The sequence below is a fragment of the Rattus rattus genome, chromosome 7 (genome assembly GCF_011064425.1).
Source record: "Rattus rattus isolate New Zealand chromosome 7, Rrattus_CSIRO_v1, whole genome shotgun sequence".
NCBI lineage: Eukaryota > Metazoa > Chordata > Mammalia > Rodentia > Muridae > Rattus > Rattus rattus.
Window position 1 is genome coordinate 28,603,827 of NC_046160.1, and position 27,312 is coordinate 28,631,138.

At 46.2% G+C, this 27,312-nt stretch overlaps 1 protein-coding gene across 2 annotated transcripts in view; it reads left to right on the top strand.

Annotated features, from left to right (window-relative positions):
* The window catches only part of Ldah (lipid droplet associated hydrolase), a 77,659-nt gene extending 55,256 nt beyond the window's left edge, over window positions 1-22,403 (top strand). Inside the window, exons 5-7 of one of the 2 annotated variants that reach the window (XM_032909190.1) lie at window positions 4,775-5,009; window positions 13,432-13,514; window positions 21,466-22,403. In XM_032909190.1, the coding sequence (XP_032765081.1) occupies window positions 4,775-5,009; window positions 13,432-13,514; window positions 21,466-21,657 (510 nt within the window). In that variant the 3' untranslated portion in view covers window positions 21,658-22,403. Of the gene's footprint in view, window positions 1-4,774; window positions 5,989-13,431; window positions 13,515-21,465 lie in introns of those variants that run through there. The other variant, XM_032909189.1, reaches the window with a different exon arrangement.
* Window positions 22,404-27,312: the final 4,909 nt, after the last annotated feature.

The window sequence follows — 27,312 nt, forward strand, 5'->3', positions numbered from 1 at the left end:
CAGCCAGCACGTTACTGAACAATACTAACTACAGCCAGCCTGGCTTCCTTACCACACTGTCACCCCAGGACCTAAAGTCTCAGTTTCTACATCTTTGTGCTGCTCCCTCAGCTGCTCCCAGGCTGTCCGCTCCTTAGCCTGGAGGGAAACTCTTCTAGCAAGGCGGGGAGGATGCTCTCCACCAGGGAAGGCTCTGAAGGGAATAGAAGAAGAAGCCCTCCCTGTCCTAATATCAGCAACTACTTTGCACAAACCCACCCATTTGAAATCTGCCAAATCTCATTAAATCCAGTACAGCGTCTGTCTCTGTGGCTTTCACAATAAACGCCTCGTGACATTACAATTACTTAAAAGACATAACTCTGGATTGGGAGATGGAAAGCCATGGGTTAATAAAACACTACTCCATTTCCTAAAGGATTTTTTTTACCATTTTTACCTCTCAGAATACTAAAGCGTGCTGCTTGGTGTTGGAGTAGCGTGCCAAATCCCTGCATTATACTCTTAGCTTAGAAAATGCACAAAATGTACTTTCCGTGTGGATTTCTCACTTTCTATTGTGGCTGAAATGCTGCATTTTGTTTAAAAGCGTGTTGGAAGCATTTACAACACATTGCTACCAAAGTAGCATTTTAAGTTGTCTGAAAAAGCTATTGCTCACTTCTTGCCAAAACATTTTTACTCATCTTCCAAGCCATACAGGTACTGCAGGAGCAAACCCTCCTCACTGGATAGAGGAGAAAAGCCAGAGAAGCTCAAATTAGTGTAACCAAAATGGAAACAAAATATCTCAATTATTGTTGTGGAAGAAAAAGTCTGCAGGAAATAGCTGAATACTTAGCTGAGAGATGGGACCCAGAAAAACCTAGATATGGCTGTTCCACATTAGCAAGAGACACACAGGAGAATTCCAGGGGACACCTAGCCAAATTTAGCATTTGGGCAGTGTCATCAAATAGGTTACCATGAGAAAGGAACTGCCCACAGCAGATGAAAAAGAGGCCGAAACTCACCTCCCAAGGCCCACAGGAAAAGTGCACTGATACTTAGACATATGTGAAGGAAATGGTCAAACAGTCGCTGATGTCTGAAATCAGAGAACAGACCCACAACCGATGTAATGCAGCACTGCAGGGAAGATAAGGGCCAGCATATCTCATCTATTATAAAGAAACATTGTGAATGAAAAACAATTCTTAACTCAGTCAGAGGAGAATTTCTATAAAAAATAAAGCACAAAGAAAAATAAGTTGCAATGAAAAGACCAGGTGTGCTAGCTGACTTACTGAATAAAGGCCCATGCCTACAAGCCTGGCAACCCGAGTCGGAGTCCTGAAACCCACACGCTGGAGAGAACCAGTCCCTCCCCACGTTATAATCCCACGTGTGCACTTTGTGTATGCATGCCCCCCACGCACATACACAATAAATATAAATGTTAAAATACAATCATGTTTTAAAAAGAGAAGACTAAACCCAATTTGGAAATTACCAAAAAGTTTGAATAGATACATCTGCAAAAGAAGAAATGCCATTGTCCAATGCATACCTGAAACTGTGCTCAGCATCACTAGCCGCCAGGGACATTCAAATCAAAGCCACAAAGTCGTATCACTGAGGATGTGTTAGGATAACCATTGCTGTGGCACACTGTCCTCTAGACATGACATGGCCATGGCCCTGATCAACAGTATGCAGTGTAATGCCTGGCAGGGGATCTGTACACAGTTGAGCTCAGGAGCTCACAAAGCCCCACGCCCACCCTGAGGGTTTATAGACAGTTTGCTGGAAAGAGAGTTTTTCTTAGCCACCCATAAGTTGTTGACAGTCCTGAAAGTAACTCCAGGTATACTCAGTGGGTGAAATCATTTTTGTCATTTTGTCATTCTGTCATTGATGTCCTATATGGGGTGAGCGTCTTTTTTTAATTACACACAGCTGTTTAAAAAGCAAGAGAGGGCCGAGAAGATGACTCAACAGGCAAGGGCACTGTGGATGTATACATGAGGATCAACTTCAGATTCCCATATCCCACATAAAAGTCAAGCAGGCCTGACAGCTACCAGAGATCAGAGTGAAAGGTGGGTATACAAGGTGGGATAGCTTACCAGAGCATAGGGTGGGCTCCAGTGCCAAGGCAGGAAAAGCTGCCTGGTAGTTGACTAATTCCTAAAGGCTCAGAGTAGAAAACTCTGAAGTTTAAAAATTCCAGGAGGTCCTAGACATGTAGGAACTATATTTTGAGATTTGTCTCCCAAAAGCTCAATCAGGCTCTCATAGTAGATATTGTAGAATTATTATCCCTTTGGACCTCTGACAGAAAGCAGAGACCAAAAAACACTCTGAAATACACAAGAATAACTAGAACACACAGTGTGTTGCTAACACCACACTTACTACAGCACTTTCTTTCCCCTGTTACATCATGTCTAGCTAGCAAGAAAAAAATCGCAAGACATGCTAAATAGCAAACTACACAGTGAAAAGGGGAGCAAGCAACAGACCCGTGTGTGCAGGGATGTGAAGATTAGCAGGCCGGGAATTTTGAGCAGCTATGGTGAATGCTAAAGGTTCTAATAGAACGAATAGCCAACATGAACTCCTGCAAGGATGGGGATAGCATCCACCCAAACCCCTGTAACCAAAATGAACATGGCCTTTGTGAAGTACAGGAATAACTTAAACAAGGCTAATAAAGAACTTCTGAACTTGAAGTTATCTTGAGAGAAACCTCTACAGTCAGAAAGCAAAAATAAAAAGCCAGTAATAGACAGTGTCTGAAGACCGGAAGGCTCTGCAAACTTGTGACTTGTGTAACAGGAATACTGTAGGGAGAGGAAGAAACAGAAAGCACTCTAAAAGATAATGACTAAACTCATGTCAGACACCTCAGAAGACACCACCCAGGATTAACACCTCCCTAAAATAGTTAGGTATGCATGTCCAAACTACAAAGTCAAAGGAATGAAATCCTTAAAGACAAGGAGAAAAAACACACACCCTACTTACGGAGAATCGAAGGCAAGAGTCACTCTCAACTTCTGGGAAACCACACAAACAGGAAGAGAGAAGATGTGAGATATTCCGTATGGAGGAGGAAAAAAAAAAAATGAAAAAAAAAAAAAAAAAAACACCAACCTGGAATTCTCTGCCCTGTGAGATTATCCTTCCAAGGGTAAGGAAAGTAAAGAGGCTCCAGACAGAAGGAGCTGAGGAAAGTCATTGTCAGCGCCTGCCTCTGCAAGAACTGTGTTCTGTTCTTCTGACAGAAAACACTGGATCAGAAACTAAGATCTGACTAAAGATTGAAAACAACTCAAATGTCTATCTGTAAAAGAAATAATATCTCTGTATGCATACAGTGGAACATTAGAAAGATAAGGCCAACATATACGAAGTTTTTAAACATGAGGTTGAAAAAATGAGTTAAAACTAGGAGGTTCGCTATGTTACATAAAATTAGTTCACCAGCGGCCCCTTAGTTGTGAAGAAATGTCGAGCGCTGGGAGGAGGCAGAAAAGGAACTGGCATTGTGAGGTGAGGCAGGCTGTGCACAGCCCGTCTTCCCCTGCCTCACTGTTTGCTGTAAGATGACTTGACTTGCGACGTGCGTGTTCGTATTTGGCATGCTTCGCTCTGCATGTTTGTTCAACGTTTAAAGATAAAGCCAGGACTGGTGCCCATCTGACAACCTAAGTCCACAGTGGAAGGAGTGAATAAACTCTCATTTCTAGATGTGCACCATGGCACATGCATGCACACACACATACATTAAACACATTTCCAAATCTATTAAAAATCAGGGGGTGGCTAGAGAGATCTCTCAGAGCTCTTTAAGCAGACCTGAGTTTGACCCCCAGCATCCACATAGTGGCTCGAAACTGTCTGTAATTACAGTCCACGGGGAGCCAACACCCTCTTATTGCTTCTGCTTGCACATGGTACGTGGACATACATGCGGGCACAACACCCATACACATAAAATAAAAATGTAAGAAGAGTCTATTGCCTCTGTTTTCATTTTTCTTTTCTATAATCTTTTAATATTTTTGCAGTTCCTCATTTATATTACTATGGACAGATTGTGTATAACTATTTCTGATCTCCTATAGATATCATTTTCACATGTTTTAATAATGACCACGTGGTAAATAGCGTTTGACTTAAAATGGTTTTAGGATGCTCATTCTCATCCACAGAAGTATTTGGATCTATTTCCTGTTTTTCTGGCGGAGCTGGTTTAATGCCTTTTGTCCTTTGACACTTAACAATGAAGTTAAGAGATACTGCTTTCCAATATAACTGATCTAATCCACTGGGAATATGTTTGGTTCTGTTGCAAATTAATCTGACTGTTAACATTAGGAACAGCGGAGCTTTGCAAAGGGGAACTGTCGCCAAACATCATCAACAACAGAAATGCTGACGGAAACAGCACCTCTCGTGTGGCCCTCAGAGACAGTGTAAGCGCCTGCAGTACCCATTCCTGCCAAATCCCTAAAGGACAGTTAATTACTGTCACCCTATCACTGCCTAGGGAGAGTCCAAGAATCCGTCCTTTCTGCCAGCGGTTAGCCCCAGTGCCGCCAAGGAATGAGCGTAGGTCCTTCCCAGAGCAGTCACAGGGTAAGAGCACAGTCACCTTTACTTTAGTCGGACCAGGTCTCTAGTGGTGTTGCAAGCCTGGGAACTCTCAGCAGAGCCTAGGAAAAAGAGCAAACGTGCAGCTACTCCTGAAGAAAATCTCTCATCCAAGTATGTTTCTTTCTCATAGGTCGTCCACACCTTTCTGCTGTTTCCAACTATCGAGCGAATGTCCGAATCGCCCAACGGCAAGTTTGCCACTCCATTTTTGTGCCGGTTTCGATATATGCTCTATGCTGCCAGCTACTTAATTTTTAAGCCGTGTCCTGAAATGATAAAGTCCTTCATAGTCCAAAAAGTGCTGGAAAAAATGAGCTTTAAATCCGAACTCCGTTTGACGGACCTTCTTCAACCATTCTGCCTTGGTAAGCATGTTTTTTTAAAGGTGTGTGTTTTTAGTATAAGGAAATGTTTGCAGCATAGTCTCGGACAGGGCATGAAGTTAGCTGTTCAACTTTTCTACCCCAAAGCTTAGTCTGAGAACAGAACCTGTGACTCAGTGAGGGGAGCTTGTACGAAAATGGAGAGAAAAACTCTATGGAGCCTTAGTGTTCTGTTCTGCGCCTGGTTCTGCACTGTGGCTACGGCATGGCGAGATGTGCCCCGCATAGTACACAGCATGTGCGGAGTCCTCCCAAGAATCCAGGGTGCCCTGTAGTTCAGGGTCTGGAAAACAGCCTCATAGAGTCAGCAGGTTACAGCCTTGATGCTCGCCTCTTAAGTCAGGTTTAGAAGAGCTTAAAGTACAAAGAGTAATCACCATGCTAATACATTTTGGCACTTGGATGCTTTGCTATGTGTTATTTTCTGAGTGTACCAGGGAATAGTTTTGCTAATCTGTATTTGTGGATAATAATTACTTACTAGTATTTATAAATGACTTTAAATTTTTTTCTTTTGTGTATGGGTGTTTTGCCTGCGTGTATGTCTGAACTACACTGCCTGCTGTCTTTAAGGCCAGAAGAGGTCCTCAGATCTAGATTTGAAACATAAGAAAGCATTTTTGTTTCTCTGTTTACGTAGATAAAGTCTAAGTACAGTAATCAGTGGTATCTGTATGTTTAGTGTGTGTGCAATGCATATATGAGCACTCCATTTTTCTCCCCTAAATAGTTGTTTATTGGCAGTGGGCTGGAACGGACGGCAGATTTAGCATTCACAGACAACACAGCACACACGAGGGCTGCAAGAGTGATGGGAAAGAGCTTGAAGGCCTCTCTTCAATAGCAAGTGGGTAGGCAGGGGCCTGGAGTGTTGATGGTGCAGCCTTAGATCAGCTCATGGTTAGTAGGTCACACTGGCCACTTGGGGTGTACTTTCCTTGACAAGTGAGCCTGTTAGACAGGGCCGCCTTCAGGTTCTCTTTCTTCCCACCCCAGGCCTTTAGAGCAGAGGCCTGGCCATAGGAGAAAGGTCGGTGGCTTCAGCAGGGGACACTTGTTGATAGGTTGAGGTTGATGAATGCCTCTTCCTCACTCTGCCTTCCAGACAGGAAAGTGACTCCAGGGACAGCAGGGGGCACTGTGTGATGTAGTGCTGGAGCACTTACTCTTTTGTCTAAGCTTACATAAGGCATTTTCTAGTCGTTTCTACAGAAGAGTTGTGACAACCTCCTTAGAGGTTCGCAGGTGAGAACGGTTCAACCCTGCAGTGGCACTGAGCAGCCTCTGCTGTACTCAGAGGAAGCCAGGCAGTTTAACCACAGTGCACATTCCCCTCCTCAACAAGGGCAACCAGAGCCTTCCAGCCACATTGTTGCAGGCTCTCTCCACAGCCGTAGTAGACTCACCACCCTCAGAGAGACCCTGAAACCTAGAATGAACACTCCTCGTCTCTTCAGATGACCAACTTGCAAACAGATCTATTTGTGCACATGGCCCTCGCACATCTGTTTCTTCTGGTCTTCCGGTTCCTTGGCTCTAGAGCTCCGTTTCCAATATCCAAGTGGTCAGTACTTCAGTGCCCTCAGTTTTTTCCCAGTCCTCTTGGGAGCCTCCACTCATGACTGCTTGGATATTTAGTTGAACCCGTGAGGTGGTCATTGCCACGTGTCTCAGACATCCTACGCAGCATCCCTTTCTCCTCTGTCTCACCAGTGTGCACTGCCTCTGCTTGCAGCCATCATCACACACGTAAACTACCTCTGTCCAGCCGCCTGTCGTCCCTTTGGTGACTTCCTGAAGGGAGTGCTCATAAGGGATGGCCTCAGGCTGGTTAGTGAGGCTGGTTAGTGAGCTGGTTAGTGAGGCTGGTTAGGGAGGCTGGTTAATGAGGCTGGTTAGTGAGCTGGTTAGTGAGGCTGGTTAGTGAGCTGGTTAATGAGGCTGGTTAGTGAGCTGGTTAGTGAGGCTGGTTAGTGAGGCTGGTTAGGGAGCTGGTTAGGGAGCTGGTTAGTGAGCTGGTTAGGGAGGCTGGTTAGTGACCCTGCCACATCGCATGCCTTGTGGACAAAGGTAACCAGTATTTGTGACAGCCGTCTCAGCGCTGTGGTTGTCAGGATTCTTGGAAAGAAAGGCAGGTCAGAACTCATCCCTGGTCCTGCTTTTGGTTGAGCTCCACACTCCCTGCAGGCAGGCCTGCTTCCAACTCTGGTTGCCCTGCTGAGAATGACCTTTAACTTGCTGTTGACTTGCAGGCTGCCTTGCAGTGTTGGTGAATTATGTAATGTCTGTGCTCCAGGAGGAATCTTACAGAAACAAATGGAGGAAGTTTGCTAGTCCACGCAGTAGATAATAAATCCTGCCCTGCCTAGATAGGGCAGTGTCCTTTAGTGTGGGCACACATTTTTGTTGTTTTCAGCTCTGAAAAACTTCAAAACCTGAAAAGTTCCAGCATTTCAAGTGCTGCTACCCTTTGGCAAAGATAGCATGCCAGCCCTCTACTCCATCTTCCCTCTAGCGTGCTGAGTGCTGTGGCATTCGAGTTCTTCTCCAGTGGAGGGAAAGAAATGTCACTTCCCATCTAGAGTGGCTCTAACTCAATTAGCATATAGCATAAACATTACCTCTGCATTCATCAGGGTAATTAGATCGTAACTAGATTGTCTGAAATGTTGTTTTTAAAGACTATACATGGGTTTCCCCCCTTAATTCGACTCCGGGATGTTTGCTACTTCATGTTTTCCCTGGAGGAGATGTGCTTCTGTCTCATGAGAAATAGGCTCCCACTCAGACAGCTAAATTAGATTTTCTGATCAAAGCTAAAAGAAAATATATTTTAACTCAACAATATCACAGGTCAAACAGTTAACTGTTTAAAATGTTTGAAGGTCTTGTTAGGCTGCGCTGATGTTTTAATTCCTTTCCATTACCTAACAAGAGAAACCTAGCCCAAGACATGAGGCGCTCGCTCCTACCAGGCTGTGCTACTTCGTCAAATAACCCTGTGAAAGGAACGTTTATAATCTTCCCCTTCCTTAATCAATATGGAAATGACTCTTTAAACTGTTTAATGAGCTACTGATAGCAAGCTTCACTACAGATCAAACATTTCTTCTCAGAATATCTTCATTTAGTCCTAGAATACTGTTTTTACTTTGAAGAGACCAGACAGCTATGCGATCTGCTGTGTCATCTCAGATCACCGGGTTCATCTGTTCACAAAAGCCACTGAGGACTTAGTGACTGGAGGATGCTCAGCCTAAAACCCAAAAGGAAAAGAGCAGAAAGACTTTGTGCTGCATTTAGGGCCAAGGAATGTATTGATCCTAGGAATATATTACTGTTTTTCTGAAATTTTTTACTTATGTTTTTAAATTATCTCCTAGTCTAAAATGTGACAGTTGTAATAATCATCAGCCTGCGGACCTCTGGTTACATTTTCACTGTAGTAAACACACCGTTACTTAGGTAAGATTGTATATCTGCACACTAAATAGATGTTCATAATCACCACACAGGCAGCCTTCTCAGTGCGGCAGGCCTGACTCATAGGTAGTTTACTGGAGTCTGGCTTATAAAGAAACATAATAGAGTGCAGAAGCAAGAAACATTTTTCTAAATTATGGAGGAATTTTAGAACAGGTAAATTTCTTTTCTAAATCTTGTTTCTATGTTGTTATACACCACATTTTGCAACATTGACAAAGATGAAAAACAGTCCAAGGAAGGAAGACTAGGTAAGGTCTCCTACTAAATGTCTTTGTCTGGGTTTCTGTGTATCTAATTCTGTACAGTCTTTTTTTTTTCTCCCCGGGGCCTTCTGGTTTATGCTGCCATGCTCTTTCTCGGTTGGACCTCTGTTCTAACTGAAGCTCTTGTCTCTAGAACCTTCCAGTCCCCTGGTCTGCCTTCTGCTCTGTTTTGCTGCTGTGCAGCCTTGCCACACCCTGCAAATCCTGCCACTCCTAGGAATAATCAGAACATGTGCAGGGAGGAGCTGTCCTCAGAAAGGCTCTTCGTTGTCCATGACACTTGTGCCTCCGTTCAGGGAAGCCTCCAATGAATATAGATGCAGAAGGATGCCTCCCTCCTCCCCTGCCAGAGCTAAGCACCATATCCTCTTTGCTCTGACCAAAACTACCCAGAAAATTCAGAGGTTCCAGCTTCATTTTTTATCTGTTGGAATTGAGATGAGCTGTAGTTACCAGAAAGTTGAGTTCCAGTGGCCACAGCAGAGAGTAAGCTGTTTTTCTCATGCACCAAGAAAGAACTGCAAACACTCCATGGAGGAATGATTAGCACTCTATCCCCACAGCTAGCAGGGATATAGGGTACCACCAGCATTCTCACTCTGTTGTCCTTAGCTTCTTTTGTATTCTGAATCTCAGGCTCCTTCAACCTCTTCTCTAGCATTGACAGAAAGAAGGGTAAAGAATAGAAATAAAGCAAAAGATTGACTCCTGGCTAGAAAGAAACGTGCTCCCCACGGTCCTCTTCTTGTAGATTAGAAGCTGCATCCCCCCATATAAAGAGTCTGAAGTCATTGATTTTAACCTGGAGAGGCCCTGGAGAGGAATTGGAGGGGAACGAGGACCTTCCTGTTGGTCTTCGGATGATTGCTTAGTGACTGCCACATCCCCACCCTAAGCTGATCCTGAGAGTCGTCGTTCATAGAGCGAACCACGTTCCTCACGCCTAAGTAAACCAAGTAACCCCACTCCCTGAGACCACAGCTGATTCATCCTAGCAGGATGGCCTCAGACTCGGGTATCTCCTCATTTCTAGCCCTCTGTACCCATGATTATAATAATTCATATTTTAAATAGTTTAAAATATTGTTTGGGTGGTGGGAGCAAAAGGGACTGGCAAAGTAGTCGAGGCTAGCCTCAAACTCTGTCTACTCACAGCCGCCTGCTCAGTGGCGGGATTACAGCTGAGTGCCACCACACTGGCCTGGAGTGATCACATTCCGCACGGTAGTATATATGCCGACATACAGGAACCTTCCTACCTCCACAGTTCACCTACCCTGATTAAACTATGTCTGCCTTCAGTAATTCCTTTTGCTTGAGTACCAACGATCTTTATCCTCCAAAGTGATTGCAAAAACCAAACAATTCCAGAACACTTTACTGTAAATCCTCATAGCAGCAGCAGACCACACCCCTCCGAAGAGCTGCACAGCTTCCACGCGTCCCCACATTCTCTTTCGGAAAGTTCTCTGAGCATTCCCTCTGAGCCTCCCCTCTCTTTTCATTAATCGTGCTTTTTCTCCCCTTGCATCGTCTCTGGGTGTTATGAGTTAATGACTGCTGTCAAGAGAAACACTCAGACTTCTCTGTGATTACTCAACCCACCTGTGTGCCTGCCTAGCTTCTCAGTGTACTTCGGCCTCCATTTTTGGCCTCCGTTGTGATGTCGTATCTGGACTGCGTTAAATTAAACAGGTTTTTCCTCTCCCTCCTCCCCTCAAAACTACCTAGCTAAGCAACCATCTCCCTCAGCCCTTCTCATTCATGTCCCTCAACCCTTCTTTCTTTTTATATACTTGCTGTAAGTAAAACGCTGGGTAGAACACTCGGGGGGGTAGATGAGACAGGGCCCCTGCCTCTAAGTTAACAAGGGAGCAGGAGAGACAGCTGTGGACAACTCAGTGCGTCCCAGCGCCTGCTGTCAGAAGGATAGACAGGGCACGTAAGTAAGTGGTGGTTAGAGGAAATCAGACCTAGGTCAGTGACAGAAGAGAAGAGAGGATTACATGAGATTGGTCCTGAGAAGGCAGCCTTCATTGCATGCAGACTAGGAGCACTTGGAAAAGCCAGTGGCACTGGTTACAGTGAATGCCCTCTTGGTCCTTGGCCATCAGCCCTCTCTCCTGTACATCCCATGGTGACCCTTGAAGTTTAAACATTTCAGAAGATGGTGGTAGCAAAGAAATCGAGCACTGGCTTTTTATGGATGCATTTAGGCTTTTGATGAATCCTGAGTAAATGAGCAAACATTTCCCAGGTCACCTTCCCTTCATCCTCTCATTTCCGTTCTCTGTACCGGGTCCTTCCTCCTCCACCGTACCTTAAACTCAGCCGTGCTGTGGGCATTCATTGCCAAGAACAGTGTTTTCCACCAAGGAAATTACACTTCTGTTTGGCATTATTTCTGACCACTGTGCAGCACTGGGAGCATTGCTGAGGAATGCCAAAGCTGGTGTTTTCTCAGAGTAGTTACTGGAAAAGAAACGGAGTCTTATCAAAAGAAAGAAAAGATATACTTAGATGGAAAATGACAAGGAAAGAAAGTAAGAGTGAAAATAGATTGGAGTATATTCCCAAATGAAAATTTGATTTTCAGAAATATGAGCTTATCAAAATATTTGGAGTTTTTCTCTATTCAAGACTGTACTCATTTTGATGTTTGGTCATTTGCCTCCTTTTTGTTGGCTGCTAGAAGTTTTAAAATCTGTCCAGACGCCAATACTTTTGCCATACGGTGCATATCTTTCTCCATTCTGTAGATGCTCTCCTAATGCCCAGAACAGGCAGCTTCTCTCTGAAGACCCCGATGGGCAGCCATCAGCCTGCCCACCTTCCTATGTAATGTACCCACTGCTAACCTAGCCACGGTTCAGGTTCTGACCTCTTGACCTGGGGTTCCAAAGGCCACTCGGAGTCCTGTGCCCACTGTACTGCTCATTAAGAGGCTTTGCCCTAGGCTGACAGAAACAGTCATGGTATCCAGTTCAGGCTGTTCCCGTGGTCTCTCAGAGGGTTCTTTCCCTGGATTCTGGCTGTTTGTCACATGACTGTGCTGGTCAGTACTGAGGGAAAGCTCAGGGGCAACCCTTTATAACTCTCTGGAGCTTTAGGTTACCACAGCTCTCTCCTCTCCACTCCTCTACTCCTCTCCTGTCCTCTACCAACGCCACTGCCTTCGCCTACCCAGATGCACCTGCAACTCATTTGTTTCAGTCAGACATGGTCAACTGCCATTGAAAACAGAGTTTATCGCTTACAGTTCCCAGTAGTGGGGTTCATGTCACATTACACAGGACTGCACAGGGAGGCACCCGTTAGGTTAGGAAGTAGAAGGGACCGATGACCCACAGCCTGTGGTAGATGCCATGGAAGGGTGAGATGAAGCAGGTTGGGCACCTGGGTGAGGAGACCTGGGATTGGCTGTTAGAAATTCTAAAGCCTCTGGGTGGTCTCTTGTTGTCTGGTACCCAGCCCTGAGGTGACTTCAGATGGAAGAAGGGGATGATGCTGGGTTGCTCTGTCAAAGATGTCCAAAGCATAAATACCCAGGGTTTGAGACTGATGGGTTAGCTTACATGGGAAAGACGGGTTCACAGAAAGTCTCTATCCCTGACCTACAGAGTACTGATGACCTGGAACAGGAACTTTGATTAGCTATCTCCACCTTGATTACACTCCAGCCTGCCAGTGCGACAGAAAGGCCAGCTGGAAGTGTGTGTTGACCAATAAGCTCCTGCGTGCTAAGAGAAGGCCTAGCCAACACACAGCAGCCATGGAGGGGCCTGCCAAGGTCCCACATGTGTGGCGTGAATTCTGCTGGTTTGTAGCACTAAATGCATGACTTGCTGCCTTGTATTTGGTATTTGTTAATAAAATCTTGTAGCCAAAAAATACCTAAACTTCAGCCAGTGTTACTAAAAACTGTTTCTGAATTAAATTTGTAAAACAGCCCAAAAACGTCTTCCTCATTAAATCTGAAGTGTGTCATATTTCTAGATGTTTCCAGAGACAGAAAGTATAATCTCTTAATGAAGACTTCTGAATTGTAAAAATAGCAGCCAGTGTGTTTAAATTGCTTATTTCCAAAAAAATTTCTATTGGGAAGATCACAAGTAGATTTTTATTTCAAATGGAAATAACTTCACATAGTTCCTCCATTTCTGAGACAAATAATAAGGACCTCATTTGCCCTCTTGCCTAAAACAACTGAAAAAAAAAACAAATAAAATGTGAAAGCCATGTTTTTAAGACACTGGATGTTGGACAGTGAAGAGCAGAGATTCTGAGAAAAAGAGACAGCAGTGAAGTGAGTTTTACAGTTGTCTCCTGCTGCTGTGCAGGGAGGGAGACCGACCGCAAGTGGAGCTCTTCCCCAGAGGACAGAGGGTGGTGGGCGTGGTCTTTCTCTGTGGTGCAGTGGCTTCTGAGGCTCTTGCTGGCCAGGGTAGGCTGTAACCCCTGGGGTGGCCATACCACAGATGCGGCCCTCCGTAAATACACCTTGCCTTTGCAAGCCTGCCAGCCAGCTATGTGCCTCCTTCACCCCCACCCAAAAACGAAGCCTGTGAAGTTGCTAAAAGTAATTGGACATTGATGTGTCTTCTGTCTATTGTAAGTGTTTAACTGTTTGCTGGTTGGTTGGTTTTTTAATAAAGCTAATGCTGCCTACCTTGGGAGCCAAGAAATGATCCGTGTGGTGAAGAGAGATGATGGAATCATAAAGGAACTTTTACCTAAGGTAATCAACCATTTTGGGGTTGTCATTCGGGGCTAGAAATACTTCCTCAGGATACACGGCTAGAATTGGCTAAGAACTTAAAATGCTGAAGTTACACATTATCCAACCTCCTTGTGTTACCCTTGAGTTACATGGGGTAAGTAAAGCTGATTACAGCTACATATGTATATTTTGCCACTTATTTAGTTGAATTTATTTTTTTTTAAATCAACACTTTCCTGTTTTAACAATGTATTGTGCTAAGAAGTGTCAACAAAATAAATGAGTTATATTGAAATATAATAACTAAAACAGTGGGAAAGAACTAACATCGCATGTGACCTGATGACCACTTATCTTGTCTTTCTTATTCTCCAACATGTAAGGCTCTCCCGTCGTCACATTAAAAAGCAGCTTTCTGCTGGGGAGATGGTCCAGCAGTCTGCCAGAGAACCCAGGTTCGATTCCCAGCAGCCGCAGGCCATCTTTAACTCCAGTTGCAGGGGATCTGATGTCCTCTTCAGACCTCCTTGAGCAGCAGACACTGGTGCATAGACATACATGCAGGCACAGCACTTCTACACCGTGTTCATAAAATGAAAAATAAATTTTAAAAAAGCAGCTTTCTGAGATATCAGGTGTGTGGCACCTGCAAACACTACACTCCACACACAAATTCATTTGGAAGCACAAGTCTCTGTTTGGAATGTCCCCAAACATCCCAGTATGTGGATAGCTGCGGCACTTCTAGGACATCATCGTCTGCATCATCCCGAAGAGGGTAGATCTGCACGTTTGTTTGTTTTTAAAGATTTATTTTTATGTGTGTTGGGTTTTACTTAGATGTATGCCTGCATAAAGGCTCAGATCCCCTGGAACTGGAGTCACAGACCGTTGCAAGCTGTCCTATAGGTGCTAGGAATTGGACCCAGGTTCTCTGGAAGAGCAGCCAGTGCTCTTAACCACTGAACGAACCATCTCTCCAGCTCAAGTCTACACTATTTCTGTTCTATGGCTTTGGTTCCGTCAAACCCAAGGCCTTGTGTGTGCTAAGGGTATACAACTTGCTGCTGAACTTGACCCACAGCCCAGAACTGCATGGTTAAAATCCCACATCCGTACAAGTATTACATGGAGCTAGTCTGAATAGAGGTGTTTCATGAGTATAAATGCAAGTTAATTTTCAAAACGCTGGTGCCTGGTGCTCAGGATATAGATCAGAAGTGCAGAGCCTGCCTGGCATTGTACAAGGCCTGAGTTCAACCCTAGCACAGTCAGGCAAACTTTAGAAGGAAAACATTTCATTAATATATTGATTACATGTTGACATATTTTAGACATATTGTAGTAAAAATGTTTAAAATACATCTAAAGTAATTTTACTCATTCCTTCATACTCTTTTTGACATCATTATTAAGATTTCCTTAAAGTATATGTGAGCCCTGCCTTACACTTTTTAAGACAGCACTGACCTAGAGGTTTACAGCTGGTGTGGAACACTGACATCTGCTGGGAACAGAACGATCCTGATGGACGACTTACTCTGACAGAGCCTGCAGTCAAATCCAGATTGCCACGGCATTGAGGGTCTCTTCTCAAGCTGTGAGACATTAGACTGAAGCTTGTCCACAGGGCTAATTCATAGTTCTGTAACCTCCCGGTACAACTTTCTGAAAGCAGGCGTTACATGTGTTGCTTAAAAAAGATTTTATAGTATTAAAACTATTCCCACGGACAGGGCCTTGGAAGATGCTGTGTCTGTTAGGTTTGTGCCATAGCAGTCTTTATGTTCCTTAAGCAGAAGCTGTCTAGAGATGGGCATTTTGGATGAAGAAGAAGCTGTTACTAGCTAGGTGGAGAAAACTGGGCAGGGGGGCCTGCTCTCCACGGCTCTCAGATACCTCCAGCATTGAGGCTCTGAGATTACCAGACAACAGCATTTTATTTTGTAGTTAAATTATAACCGAGTCTGTTTCCAAAATGCATTTTAGTTCTCCAAGTTGGAAGTTTGTAAAAACAATTCAACCGCCTTATAGTAAGATTGGCAGATGCTCGCTTCCAAAATTCACACTTGGGGAATGGCGGGGTCTGTCATGTTAGCGCCGGTCCTACCACCTGGGGAAGCCAGCTGTTGTAAAACACTACTCCTTCTGGATCCTGTTTGTGTGTTTGTGCTCAGAAAGAGGTCAGAGAAAGGTGCTAACTTATCCCTGTGCTGAGTTAAACCCATATGCATGAGTAATCATTCTCAGATAGTCTGCTCATGGCAACTGTGGCAGGACTGAAGTTCCCTGAGACTTTCTTGAGAGAAACCTGGGAAAGTTCTGGCAGATAGTCAGCATTTCAAGGTTAGTATTAACACAGGCTCAGGAATAAGCTATCCAACTCCAGGGAATAATTGTGCCCCTGGGACGATAACATTAAAGGTACTGGGAGAGTTTAAAGCAAGTAGTGTGTTGTTCAGCCTGGTGGTATGCAGCTCCTTCCTGTCACGGGGTAACTCCTTACAGCCCGTCACTGAAATGCTAAACCGCAGCTCTCTACTCAGATAGGTTTGTCCCACTTCCTCAGCATTCCTAAGCGAAGTGAAGGACAGAGACACCCGACCACCACAAGACCACTTCCTGTTACATAATGAAAAGGGAGGGCACGTTGCTGAAATTTAATTTTGATAAAGGTGGCTCAGCATATGTGGAGGCTTAAGAAAGCAAGGGGACATAACAGGGCACATCGGAAGGTGGGCATTGTCTCCCAGCCTCCCAGGAGCATTTAGTCAAAGCTGAAAGCCCTGCCTGAGACTGAAGATGTCTCTACTGTAGATGCTGTGCCCAAGGATGCCCGTGTCCATATTTCCACCTAAACAGAGGAACTCGGAACCTTCTTGCCTATTCACACTGCCCAGAGTGAGGCTATCGCACCAGCATTGATGCTAAAACCTTTTGCATTTTTCACTTTGTTCAACTCAAAACAGAGTATTTTTGTACCACCTAGCCAAGAAACCACTCAAAAACTACTCTGAAAATAGTCTTACTACCGACCACATCATGCCGAAAGCTTCCTGGATCCATCCTCTACCCTGATTGGCTGGCGTTGGCTTGAAGTCACATTCTGATTTTCTGCCACTGATTCCCATTGTTCACACACAGAGAGGTTCTAATATACTTTAGGGACCAATTTTAGTTCTGCAAAGTCTGGGCCAACTGCCTTCCTTGCAAGGTCTGGAGATTTTATGCCCGGTATTGGACAGCTATACTGATTTACAGTCACCAATAGTGGGTAACTGCCTCCCTTTCCAGAAGAAAATGCAGCTTCACAGTTGAGTCCGGAAGAGTCTAGCAGCCAGGTGACATCAGAGGTTACACTGTCTCTTCACCTGGCTAAATCCCACTTTTCCTTTAACTTGGCTCGCACTGTCCCCTCCAGGAAGTTTCCCCAGCTGCAGTCCTGCAGGCCTCCCCTCAGCTTGCTGGCTCCCTGTTTAAAGTTATATCACATTTGTCGAACACAGTATGTAAATGAACAGCCTTCCTCCCACCCTACCCCAAAGGAAGGAACTGTTATCGTCATCTGAGGCCTCCGCACAGCTCACAGCTCCTGATGGATAGTTAAGTCATTGTGCGCTAGGTAGCTGAGTGAAGAGAAAGCTTTCACAGAGCATCGTGTACTGAAATACAGTTAGCAGAATGTTTTGAAGATCAGTGTGTGCTGTAGTGCTGTGCAGTCTTTATTACACATGGAAAAGTAAAAGGTGATGCTGCACGCCAGGAGAGGTGGCTCAGTGCTCAGTGCCGCTCTGCCAGAGGACCCACATCAGGCAACTCATGACCACTGTCGTTCTAATGCCTCCGGCCTCTGGGCACCTACACTCATGTGTTTAGACACGTGTTCATATACTTATAATTAAAAATCAAATAAAATTAAAGATCTAAAACAGTCAAGGTTGCTACTGCGAGTTTGTAGTAATGAGTGTAATTCATCTTTTAGTCATCTACAGTAAGTTTACTGTGATTTGAATTATATAGTGTATCAATAACATAGTGGCTGATTGCCTGTATTTATAATTGAAAGAAATAGCAACTTTATACTCCTAAACACTGGATCTAGTTGGGCCTGTAGACTCCAAGGTAAAAGACTCACATTAGGGAAAGAGACTGGATAGCATGATGTCTGGCTTGGACACTAATTAAGTCACAAGGGGACAGCATCTAGAACAGTGATTCTCAACCTGTGGGTCTCGGCCCCTTTGGTAGTTGGAGTGCTCTTTCATAGGGATCGCCCGAGACCATCAGAAAACACAGACATTTACATTGATTCATAGCAGTAGCAAAATTGTAGTTAGGAAGTAGCAACAACAACAAATTTAAAGTTGGGTCACCATAGCATAAGGAACTGTGTTAAAAGGGTCACAGCATTAGGAAGGTTGAGAACCAGTGACTTTGAGTGATACTGCAAATATTTGGCAGCCACATGATCTAGCCACTGACCAATCAGGACACAAAGCAGCTGCCAACAGCTCGGGTATCCCAGTATGTATCAGTCATCCCTAAACATGTGGTGAGCACACCCTGAGGGGGATGGTTTGGGGAAGGTATTGGAAAACAGTTACATTTTAGGTGGCATGTCTATTCACAGGCCTCCAGGAGAGTGGAAGCCGTGGCTTTGGGGATGAAAGGGTTTGAGAGGAAGACTCAGAGGCCCTTAGTGGGGGTGGGGTATTGGCAGATGGGCGGAAGGATCTGAGACCGTTGCCCTTGCTCTGGGTTTTGTTGTCAGGGAGGATTGGGGGGGAGCCCCAGGCTATGGGAGAGCTTGGCACTTGTGTATGAGGTAGTCGTGGCATATCCGAGTGAGTACATGCCCAGGTGTGTGCTGTTTATGAAGCTTAAACAGAGGCGTCTGGCTCCCTTTTGGGTGTGGCAGGATAGGCCGATGGCTGAAGCGGTGAGTGTGTAGCAGCTGCCTACGGAAGTCTGCAGTATAAAGGAGACCACCTGAAGATTGATGTTTGGCCATTCCAAGTTAAAGATTAGGGAAAGGAACCGGGGAACATGAGAAGAGAGGCGGGGAGGGGCATAAGGTGAGCTCTGGAACAGAGTAAGCCAAGGGAGGAAAATCACCTGTGTGGTGACTTGAAGCTGTGACCCAGATCTGCGGGGAGCCTCCAGGGTCTGCTGTGCTTTTCCGGGCACCTGGTGTGTCTGAAGTAACAAGAAGGCCAGCGCTCCCTTACTCTGTCCTTGTTCTAAACTATAAGGGGATCCAGGTCTCCTTCATAGGAAAGTGAACTCGTGTTTGCTTATAAACTCAAAGTTTTCATTTAAAACTCACTTAGGAGGGAAATTCTAAACGGCCGTGACCATCCTTGGCCCAAGCTTATGGAAACAGCTGTTGTGTGCTACTTCCAGGCTGAGTCCAGAGATCACTCTGGGCCCACAGGAGTCTTCAGTTCTCAAACGGAGCACAGTGGCCGCAGCCCCTGGGAGACGGCTGGCAGCTGTGGCAGGGCAAGGTGGTACTTCCTCTGCGCCAGGCCAGGCTACCACGTGGCTTAAAGGAGGGAAAGTACTGGGGGAGGAGGGGGAGTCTGCCCTAGCTCTGTCCCAGCCCTCTGCTTAGCCCGCCTTAGCCAGAGGTGTGCTGCTTGTGGGAACAGCCCTAGTACAGTGCTGCCTGCCGACGTTTGCACAATGGCCATGCAAATCCTTCTGACATGCACACGTCCCGCTCGGTGGAGCATAGGAAAGTGCTCCCTGGACCAGCTCACCAGGACTGCCTTTCCGCCAAGCCCTGCTCTGCAACGGATTGTGTTAGTTCTGCCTGTTTAACTTGAAACCTGTCCAGAATGTCGTGATCATCCTGGAAATAGATAGGCTTGTTTTTATCTCCGCCACGTTGACCCCGGGCGCTTCATCCAAAGGGGTTGCATTAGCACGCTCTTGGGTTCTCTAGGGAAGCCTGGCTGAGAGGAGGTGAGTACTGGAGAGCAGAGTCCTCAGGGCCGCAATCCAGGTTCAAACTCAAGCTCCTCCACGATGCCATTCCCCATCAGTAAAATCATTTACAGTTAACTTATATTCTCAGATAGCTGTGCTGAAGTGGTAGTTATACTTCCTGTTTTATCACTTAGACCTCACACAGTGCCCAGTGTATATCAGGCATTCAGTAAGCTTTCATTATCACTCATATAAAGTCCGGATAGCCCTCTGAGTGCATTGTTAGCAGCCTGGTCACTTTTACATGCTCTGTAATGAGAGTTCTCGAGAGGCAGGTGTTGTTAACATTAGTGTGACTGGGCCTGGATGTCCAGTCCGCTGCTCCACAGAAGATACCCAAGGAAGCCAGCTGTATTTTGGGGTCCGTGATGAGGGGGAAACTGTTACTGAATTTTGACCAGGTCTGGGCTCAGTCCTCAAGTGCAGGGGATTAGGACGAGCTGGACTGTGTCGTATCTCAGTTTAGTTTGTCTACTCAAGCACATCCATCTGAAGCAGCAGAAATGTAGGAGGATAAACTGCCTTCCAGGGCCTCCTACTCAGCTGCCTCTGCAAAGGAAGCTGCCCCGGGTCAGCTTCTCACTGTGGCCCCACGTAGTTCAGAAGAAGCTACTTGCTGGATGACTTGGTACGAGCTTCCGTAGGGAGAAGAGAAACTATGGCCTGTTGAGCGTTTAATCATGCACACCTTGGATGCATAGTTGCTCAGCTGGCAGAAGCTGCAGCAGGCAGAACCATGCTCGGCCCTGCTCCCTTGGCACCTCTGTTCCCACTGCTCCTCTGGTGCCAGTAAGTGGAAGCAGTGTTTTATAAATAAGGAGCACTGTATTTTCTCCTCTGTCCCTAAAATATAGTCTTTTTTAATAAAAAGTACTGCTATGATATTGTACTATGAAGGTCTAATAACCTGCTTGATCCCCAGGACTACATAAAGATGGAAGGAGAAAACCAATTCTACAAAGTCCACTGACACGCGCGCACACACGCACACACTCACACACATTCACACACACACACACTCACATTCACACACACACACTCACACACACTCACACACACACACTCACACACACACACACACACACACACACACACTCACACACACACACACACACACACACACACACACACACACATACACACACACACTCACACACACACACACTCACACACATTCACACACACACGTGCACACACTCTTATTTTTCAGGTTTTTAATCATCACTGTAACATTCTGAATGTGATTTTATCCTTTTGCTTCTTTGTAAAGACTTAATAGAGTGGAGTACAGCAGCTTAGAATATAGCATCTGTATGGTACACACATCTATTTTATGTGCACGTCCAGATAAATCTCCAGGAACAGTCTTAGTAATGCCTCAGAAGAGGCTCTGTCGCCACTCAGCCTTGTTGATATCAAGTAAAGAATGAGGTGATGTGCTCTCCCTAAGTTTAGCCCATTCTCCTGTCACACTGAGCCTCCACAGCGTCACAGACTCTTAGAATGCTGATCACGTCTCGTCTGCTACATTGAGAAGCCAGAGGCAATCTGACTTCTTTATATTCACTCAGCAAACCTGTCCATGTGTCTACGGAAGGGCTGTGTGAAAGCAGTAAGTTTGTAGTCTCTAGTCTTTCAGTGACTGTGTCTGCTTAACTGTCTCCCTCCTCCCTCCTCCCCTCCTCCCCCCTCCTCCCCTCCTCCCCTCCACTCCAGCCTCAGAACTCATGACCTTTCCAGGTGTCCCTTCAGTCAGAGGAATCTGCCGCACCACGTCTCCAGGTGGTTTCTCCCCGTCACATTCCCTTAATGAACCCTGTGGTCTCTGAGGGCTGGGGGATGGGGGTGAGGGGGTGCAGGGGGGGGACCTTAGGACCAGTGGGCAGAGTCCGACAGGTGCTGCCCTCAGGGCCCTGCAGACCACTGGTATCAGTTGCTGTTGGGAAGGGAAGATAAAATGCTGTTTCTTTTCTTTCAGCTTACGTTTTACTATGGTAAAACAGACGGCTGGTGTCCAGTAAACTACTATGAAGACATGAAGAGAGATTTTCCAGAAGCCAATATTCACCTCTGTGAGAAAGGAATACCCCATGCTTTTGTTCTCGGTTTTAGCCAGGAGATGGCTGCCATGGTTGCTGACTGGATAAACAATAGCCTGCCCAAAAAATAAGTACTGTCCCAAGGGGGAACAAGAGCACCTACAGGCAACACATAGAAGCTGTAGGTGTGCTCTGCTTAGGGGTAAATGTTTAATCTTAATGCTTGAAAGAAAAATGGAGACCCTCTTGTCTTAGAGATTACCAGCTCCCAGGCCCTGTGTTAAGACTAAAGTGAACACAGCTAATGACTCATTCCATGGAGGAGCCATAAGCAGAGGATGCTGACGGCGCACTTTGGAGAAACCCAGTTCAGGGGAACCATTTCAGACTTCATACAGGTCCTGGCTGAGATCATCAGCAGGATCTTCGGGGTCCACCTGCAGTACACCCGACACCCCTCTACTAACCAGACAGGGTTGCTGGAAGATCCTGACTCCATCCCGCCACAGGATAGCTAACAGGCTGCTCCTGACCCTGAAATGCCAGGTCCCTGCAGGCCCTTCCAGAGCGAGAAGGGAAGGATGAAGGGCCACACCAGATTTGTATGGGCATGGGATTTCTTGCCAGTGCGATCCTCCGGTGTCGCTCCATGGACAGGAAGCAGTGAGCCACCCTAGCCATTCACGATGTCGTTAGCGACCTTGTGACTCTTCCCTTCTCAAAACCTCCTAGAACATAAACTTGGAAAGGTGTTTTAAATTGTTAAGTAAAACACTAGCATAATTTCATTCCCCATGTGCCTAAACTTTATTGATTGGAAAGAAATGATTTTTCAAATGAACAGAATCCTGCAAGCCATTAAATTTGTATTACTTCACTTCTGAAAGCATCAAAGTCGAGTAGAGAAGCATATTCCTGACTGAGAAGCGGAGGGGTGCATCCTCCAAACACACGGAACAGCTATGCGGCCTTACCTTAACTGACTCAATCCTGAGATCTCGGAGGCCAGTTAACCCCAGCCGTCTGTAGGAACAGTCGAACAGTTAGTTGGAAGCATTCCATTTTCTTGTAGAAAAAAAGCTCTCATAACAGTATCATTCCTCAAGGGCAGTGAGATGGTCCTTCCTCTCAGAGACCTAAGGCACTGATGAAAGATTTGGCTCTGGTGTGCTGCCAGCCCAGTGGTGAGAGAGGAGTTCTCATCGCTCGGCATGGCTTCCGCATAGGAGCTCAGCTTCTCCAGACAAGGAGTGCTCTCAGTCCAGGAAGACACCGTGAGGGTCCTTACTGTGTCTGCACGAGGAGGCCTCCTGCAGAGCTGACCTGGGAAGCCAGGATTCTTGCTCTGAGTGCCCGGCTTATAGAACAGGCTTGATCAGTAGTGGGAATCAGTGCATAGAAACAAATCCTGGTAAATCAGACCTAGTGGAACAAAAGAGTAGCATTCGTAGCTCTCTCTTAGAAATTATTTTACATTACTCTTTGTTTCCCAAATCCTGTTTAAAAGGCCCTGGTTCCTCATTCCTATTCCTCACCTAATCACCAAACAATATTTTATAATAAATTTCTCACCCGCAGTCACTGCTGTGTCTGGTCTGGTTTCTGTGCTGTAGGCAAGGATACAGGATAAGCAGTTTGCCTGGGCTGCACTCAGCTATTAAATGTGCTTCTGTCACTGCACTTTTGGAAGAGGAAAGAACCGGGTTTTAGGACAGGGACCTTTGAGAATTACTCAGAGCATCTGGAAAGGTGGTTCAGTGGTTAAGAGTACCAGCTACTCTTCCAGAGGACAGCACCCACACCCCAATTCCTAGAACCCACATGTCCGCTCACAACAATCTGTAACTCCTGTTTCAGAGGAGAGTAACACCCTCTTCTGGCCTCCCCAGGCACCAGAAATGTGCTTTGAGACCATCTTGAAGTACGTGGCAAGACCCCGTCGGAAACATAAGAAGAGAGGGCAAAAGACAAAAATAGATAAGGAGTGGCTGAGACCCACTTTCGAGGAGCTTTGCCTTATGGCCCAGTTAACCACATGATGGTCACTGTGATCTTCATGGCACTTATTATAAAGATGTCTAATGCTGGGTGAAAAGCATCCGAACCTGATCCAGGCCCAATGGTGATTCCTAGTCTGTCTCGAGCCATGAAAGAACCTCCTGAGGCAACTCACGCAGGCGCACATCCATGGTCCTCTCAGCGTCTTTGATCCCAACACCAGGGAGAAAGAGGCCAGAGCCCAGATCTCCATGAGTTGAAGAACCACCTGGTCTACAGAGAAGCCCTAGAAAGAGTCCTTCCCACCCTGAGCCTCTTAACTGCTCACCTATGAAGCTGGGGTAATACCAGCCTGGTTGGGGTTTTTGTTCTTTGTTGGTTTGCTTGGGGAGATCAAAGATGTTTTGTTCGTTACAAAACAATGAGTTCATGCATGTAGCAGTCAGCAAAGTGTCTGGCCAGCCTGCCCTAAAAGCTCCTAAGGGGAGAGACTGGCAGCCTCCTGCAGTCTCACCAGTGAAGTAGCGGTACCTATGCTGTCACCCAGGTTGTAAGGACACTTGGGGTCTCCAAGCTTCCGGACCTTACTCCTATTCCGCTGTGACATACTAACCTCGCTCAGCCGTCTGGCCTGGGTTAGACAGTCTCCATACACACACAGCCTAGGATGCTCTTATGGCCTGGGTTAGACAGTCTCCACACACACAGCCTAGGATGCTCTCAGAGTGAGCTTAGAAAAGATGCACAGAAGAGAGGATACACTTGGGCTCCTCCACTTAGGGGTGTGGCTTAAGGAGAGGTCAATCATTAAAGCTAAGCATGCTGTGCGAACAAGTACTTCTCCACGGGTGTGAGCAAAGCTCGTCTAACGAGGACAGAAAAGCTCTCATGTGTGTCTTTGGTGCTGTCTCGTGGGCTGTGACTCCTACCTGTGTCCCATAGATGGAGGTAAGTGATCAATCACACTGGTCCATGTGGAGAGCAGCTGGGAAGCATTAGTAGGGTCTCTGCCAGCTCCAGGTGACACCCGGGCAGCATGAGGCACCCTGGTCATGGAGAACACGGTGTCTGGCTGTAGAGAACATGGTGTGCTATAGTTCTGAGGCGAAGCTTCCAGGGGAAGAAGAGGGAGACCTTTGCCCAAGAAGAGCAGGCAGGATTTGGATCAGTTTGGCATAAAGAGACTAAGTCCAGGTAAGTTATCCCCTGTGCTGTCTCACACAGACTTCCAAGTCCTTGGAGGCTCTGGCTTGCCCAGTGTTCAAATAACCTGGGGTACAAAGTGCCCTGTGTCACTCATAATGGCATAGCTGCTGGGTTTGGAAAGATGGCTTAGTGGATAAGCACTCAACCACTCTTGCAGGGCCCTGAGTTCGGTTCCCAGCACTCCCGTGGCGCTGCTCACAATGATCAATAGCTTCGGCTGCAGGAGATCTTATTCCTCTGGCCTGTCTAAGAAGCTGCAGTCAAGTGCACATACACACAAACAAATGCACATGATTAAAATAAACTAAAAACCTAGCTCATAGCTAGTAGGTGACAGGAGCCGAGATCCTAGTTTAGGCCAGGGCTTTGTCCCCTTCTTTCTACTACACTGTGCTGCCTCCTGGAGGCCCCAGTGGGCAAGCTTGCAGGAGCAGGACTGGAAAGGAGTCACATAAAGGCCAAGTGAGCCCCTTCCCCACTTAGGCAGAAGAGAAAGGAGGTGGTAGGTCATACGTGAGGCTTGTAAAAGACTGAAAACTACAACCCTGCAAACAGAGACAAAAGTTCCATCAGGCAATATTTAGGGAGGAGAAAAACCCACGTGCTGGTCTATCAAAGATACACTGTGCCAAGCCTCTGGACACCTGATACTCTGCCTAACGCAGAAACTGGTCTGCACAACAGCTTGCTCTTAAGAATCCCTGCCTCAAGTTTCAATCATGCCCAACCTGAGACCTGGCCCCAAAAATACCAACTGCTTCTAGCTCCTGAGCACCCATTTAACTCCCTCTTGCCAGTCCACCCCGGAAGACTAGTCATGACCCTCTTAGCATCACTACTGCAGGAGCAGAGCCCACTTCTCCTGGCCCCTACAATCCTCCCTCCTCCATGCCCTTCAGAGGAGAGTTCTAGAAGGTGGACTGGAGTTGCAATAATCACTTACCAGAGAACAGGGCCAGCCACTGGAATGCAGTATAAATTTGGTTATCTAAGTTAGTGAAAGTCTTTTCCACGCCTAGCAGGAAAGCTTTCACAGAATACAGGTCCTCAGACAGACAGACTGTCAGAAAGTCACATTTGAGGAGCTTTGCATCCTCAAACTAGGGATGTCAATGGAAGTGTTGGACAGAGCCGTGTGTGTGTGTGTGTGTGTGTGTGTGTGTGTGTGTGTTTCCTGAGCAGAGTAAATTCAAGGACAACCTTTCACTCTGAGGCACGAACTACAAAACAAGGCCACTACTCCTGTAGCCACCTCATCTGATATGACTACGAAAGTTGTTTCTCTTCTTCTATAATTAGAAAACTTTGAGGCTTAGGTATTGGCAACTACCAAATATGTGGCTTATTAGTTACTGAGCGTGAACCCTGCAGAGCTCCCCGAATGGGAATTACAGCAACAGCGCACAGGACAATGGCCGAGCCGAGTAGAACGCTCTCATTTTGTATTGCATTCCTCAAACATTCTGGTGAAGGGTTTGTTCTGACCTCCCCACAGTGGGCTGGATTTCTTTTCCTGGGTATGTCTATGGGAAAATCCCTCTTCTCCGGGGATGGGAATGTGACCCCTGACTGGGCGTCCATTAGAGTCACAGGGTGTGGGTGCACCTGCAAGGTCTCCCTCCCTCACAGAGGGACTAGATTCCCACCTCTGCAAATCTACCCAGCTCAAGCTTTGCAGAACATCTGGGCCCCCTCCTGCCAGCCATCACTGTACACCTGCATGTGATTAGGACTCGGCAGACACCCACAGCCCCACCGAAGTCAGCAGTGGTGACATATCCCAGCGGACGAGTCTCTCCCCAGACTGCTGATCCTTCTGACCAGATGAGCGTAGGTTCCAGGATACATGAGCCCTGTGCATCTGTGACCACAGAGTCCCCCGTCCCCAGTGAAACAGCAGTGAGGACACCTTCACCCCTGCTCGGAAATGAATGCCACCAGGGGCGGACTGTGCACAGCAGAGTCAGGGAGGGAGCAGAAGTCGAACTTGGCCTTCTCAGTGTCAGCCACCGAAGAGCCTTTTAGACCTGTTCACACAGTGTTTGGGAAGTTGGATACAATTTCAAATGCCCTGACTTTCTCCCAACAAGTGCCGCCCTTTCTCTTGTGAATGTGGGAGCCCCTGCACAGCATGCTGGAGTCGGCCATGTGGACAATGAAAAACTGAAATTTTAGCCTACGAGTGTAATGAACAGTGCATGACAAGGTTTTACACCTTTCCATTGGAAGGGTCTTAGGGTACATTTATCATACCTGCCAGAGTATTTAGTTAAGAAGATAGATATTCTCTCAATAAGAGAAAAATGTGTTTGATAACGAAATTAAGAGCACAAAGAGAGTCTCGAGATCTATCTTTGATAGGAGGGAAACGACCACCGAGACCATCAACATTCTAGAGGAACATTGACTCCAAACTGGGCAGGTGCTGCTTGTTACTGACAAAAAGGTGGGTCATAGCAATGGGGTCCCATATCCCTAAAGGTCATATTGGTCACGAGTCCTTCATGAGGGCCAGGTCTGTCAGCTCTCACACCTGCTGCTCTCAGTGATCAAAAACAGAGAACAAATGAAGTAGCCTTCTT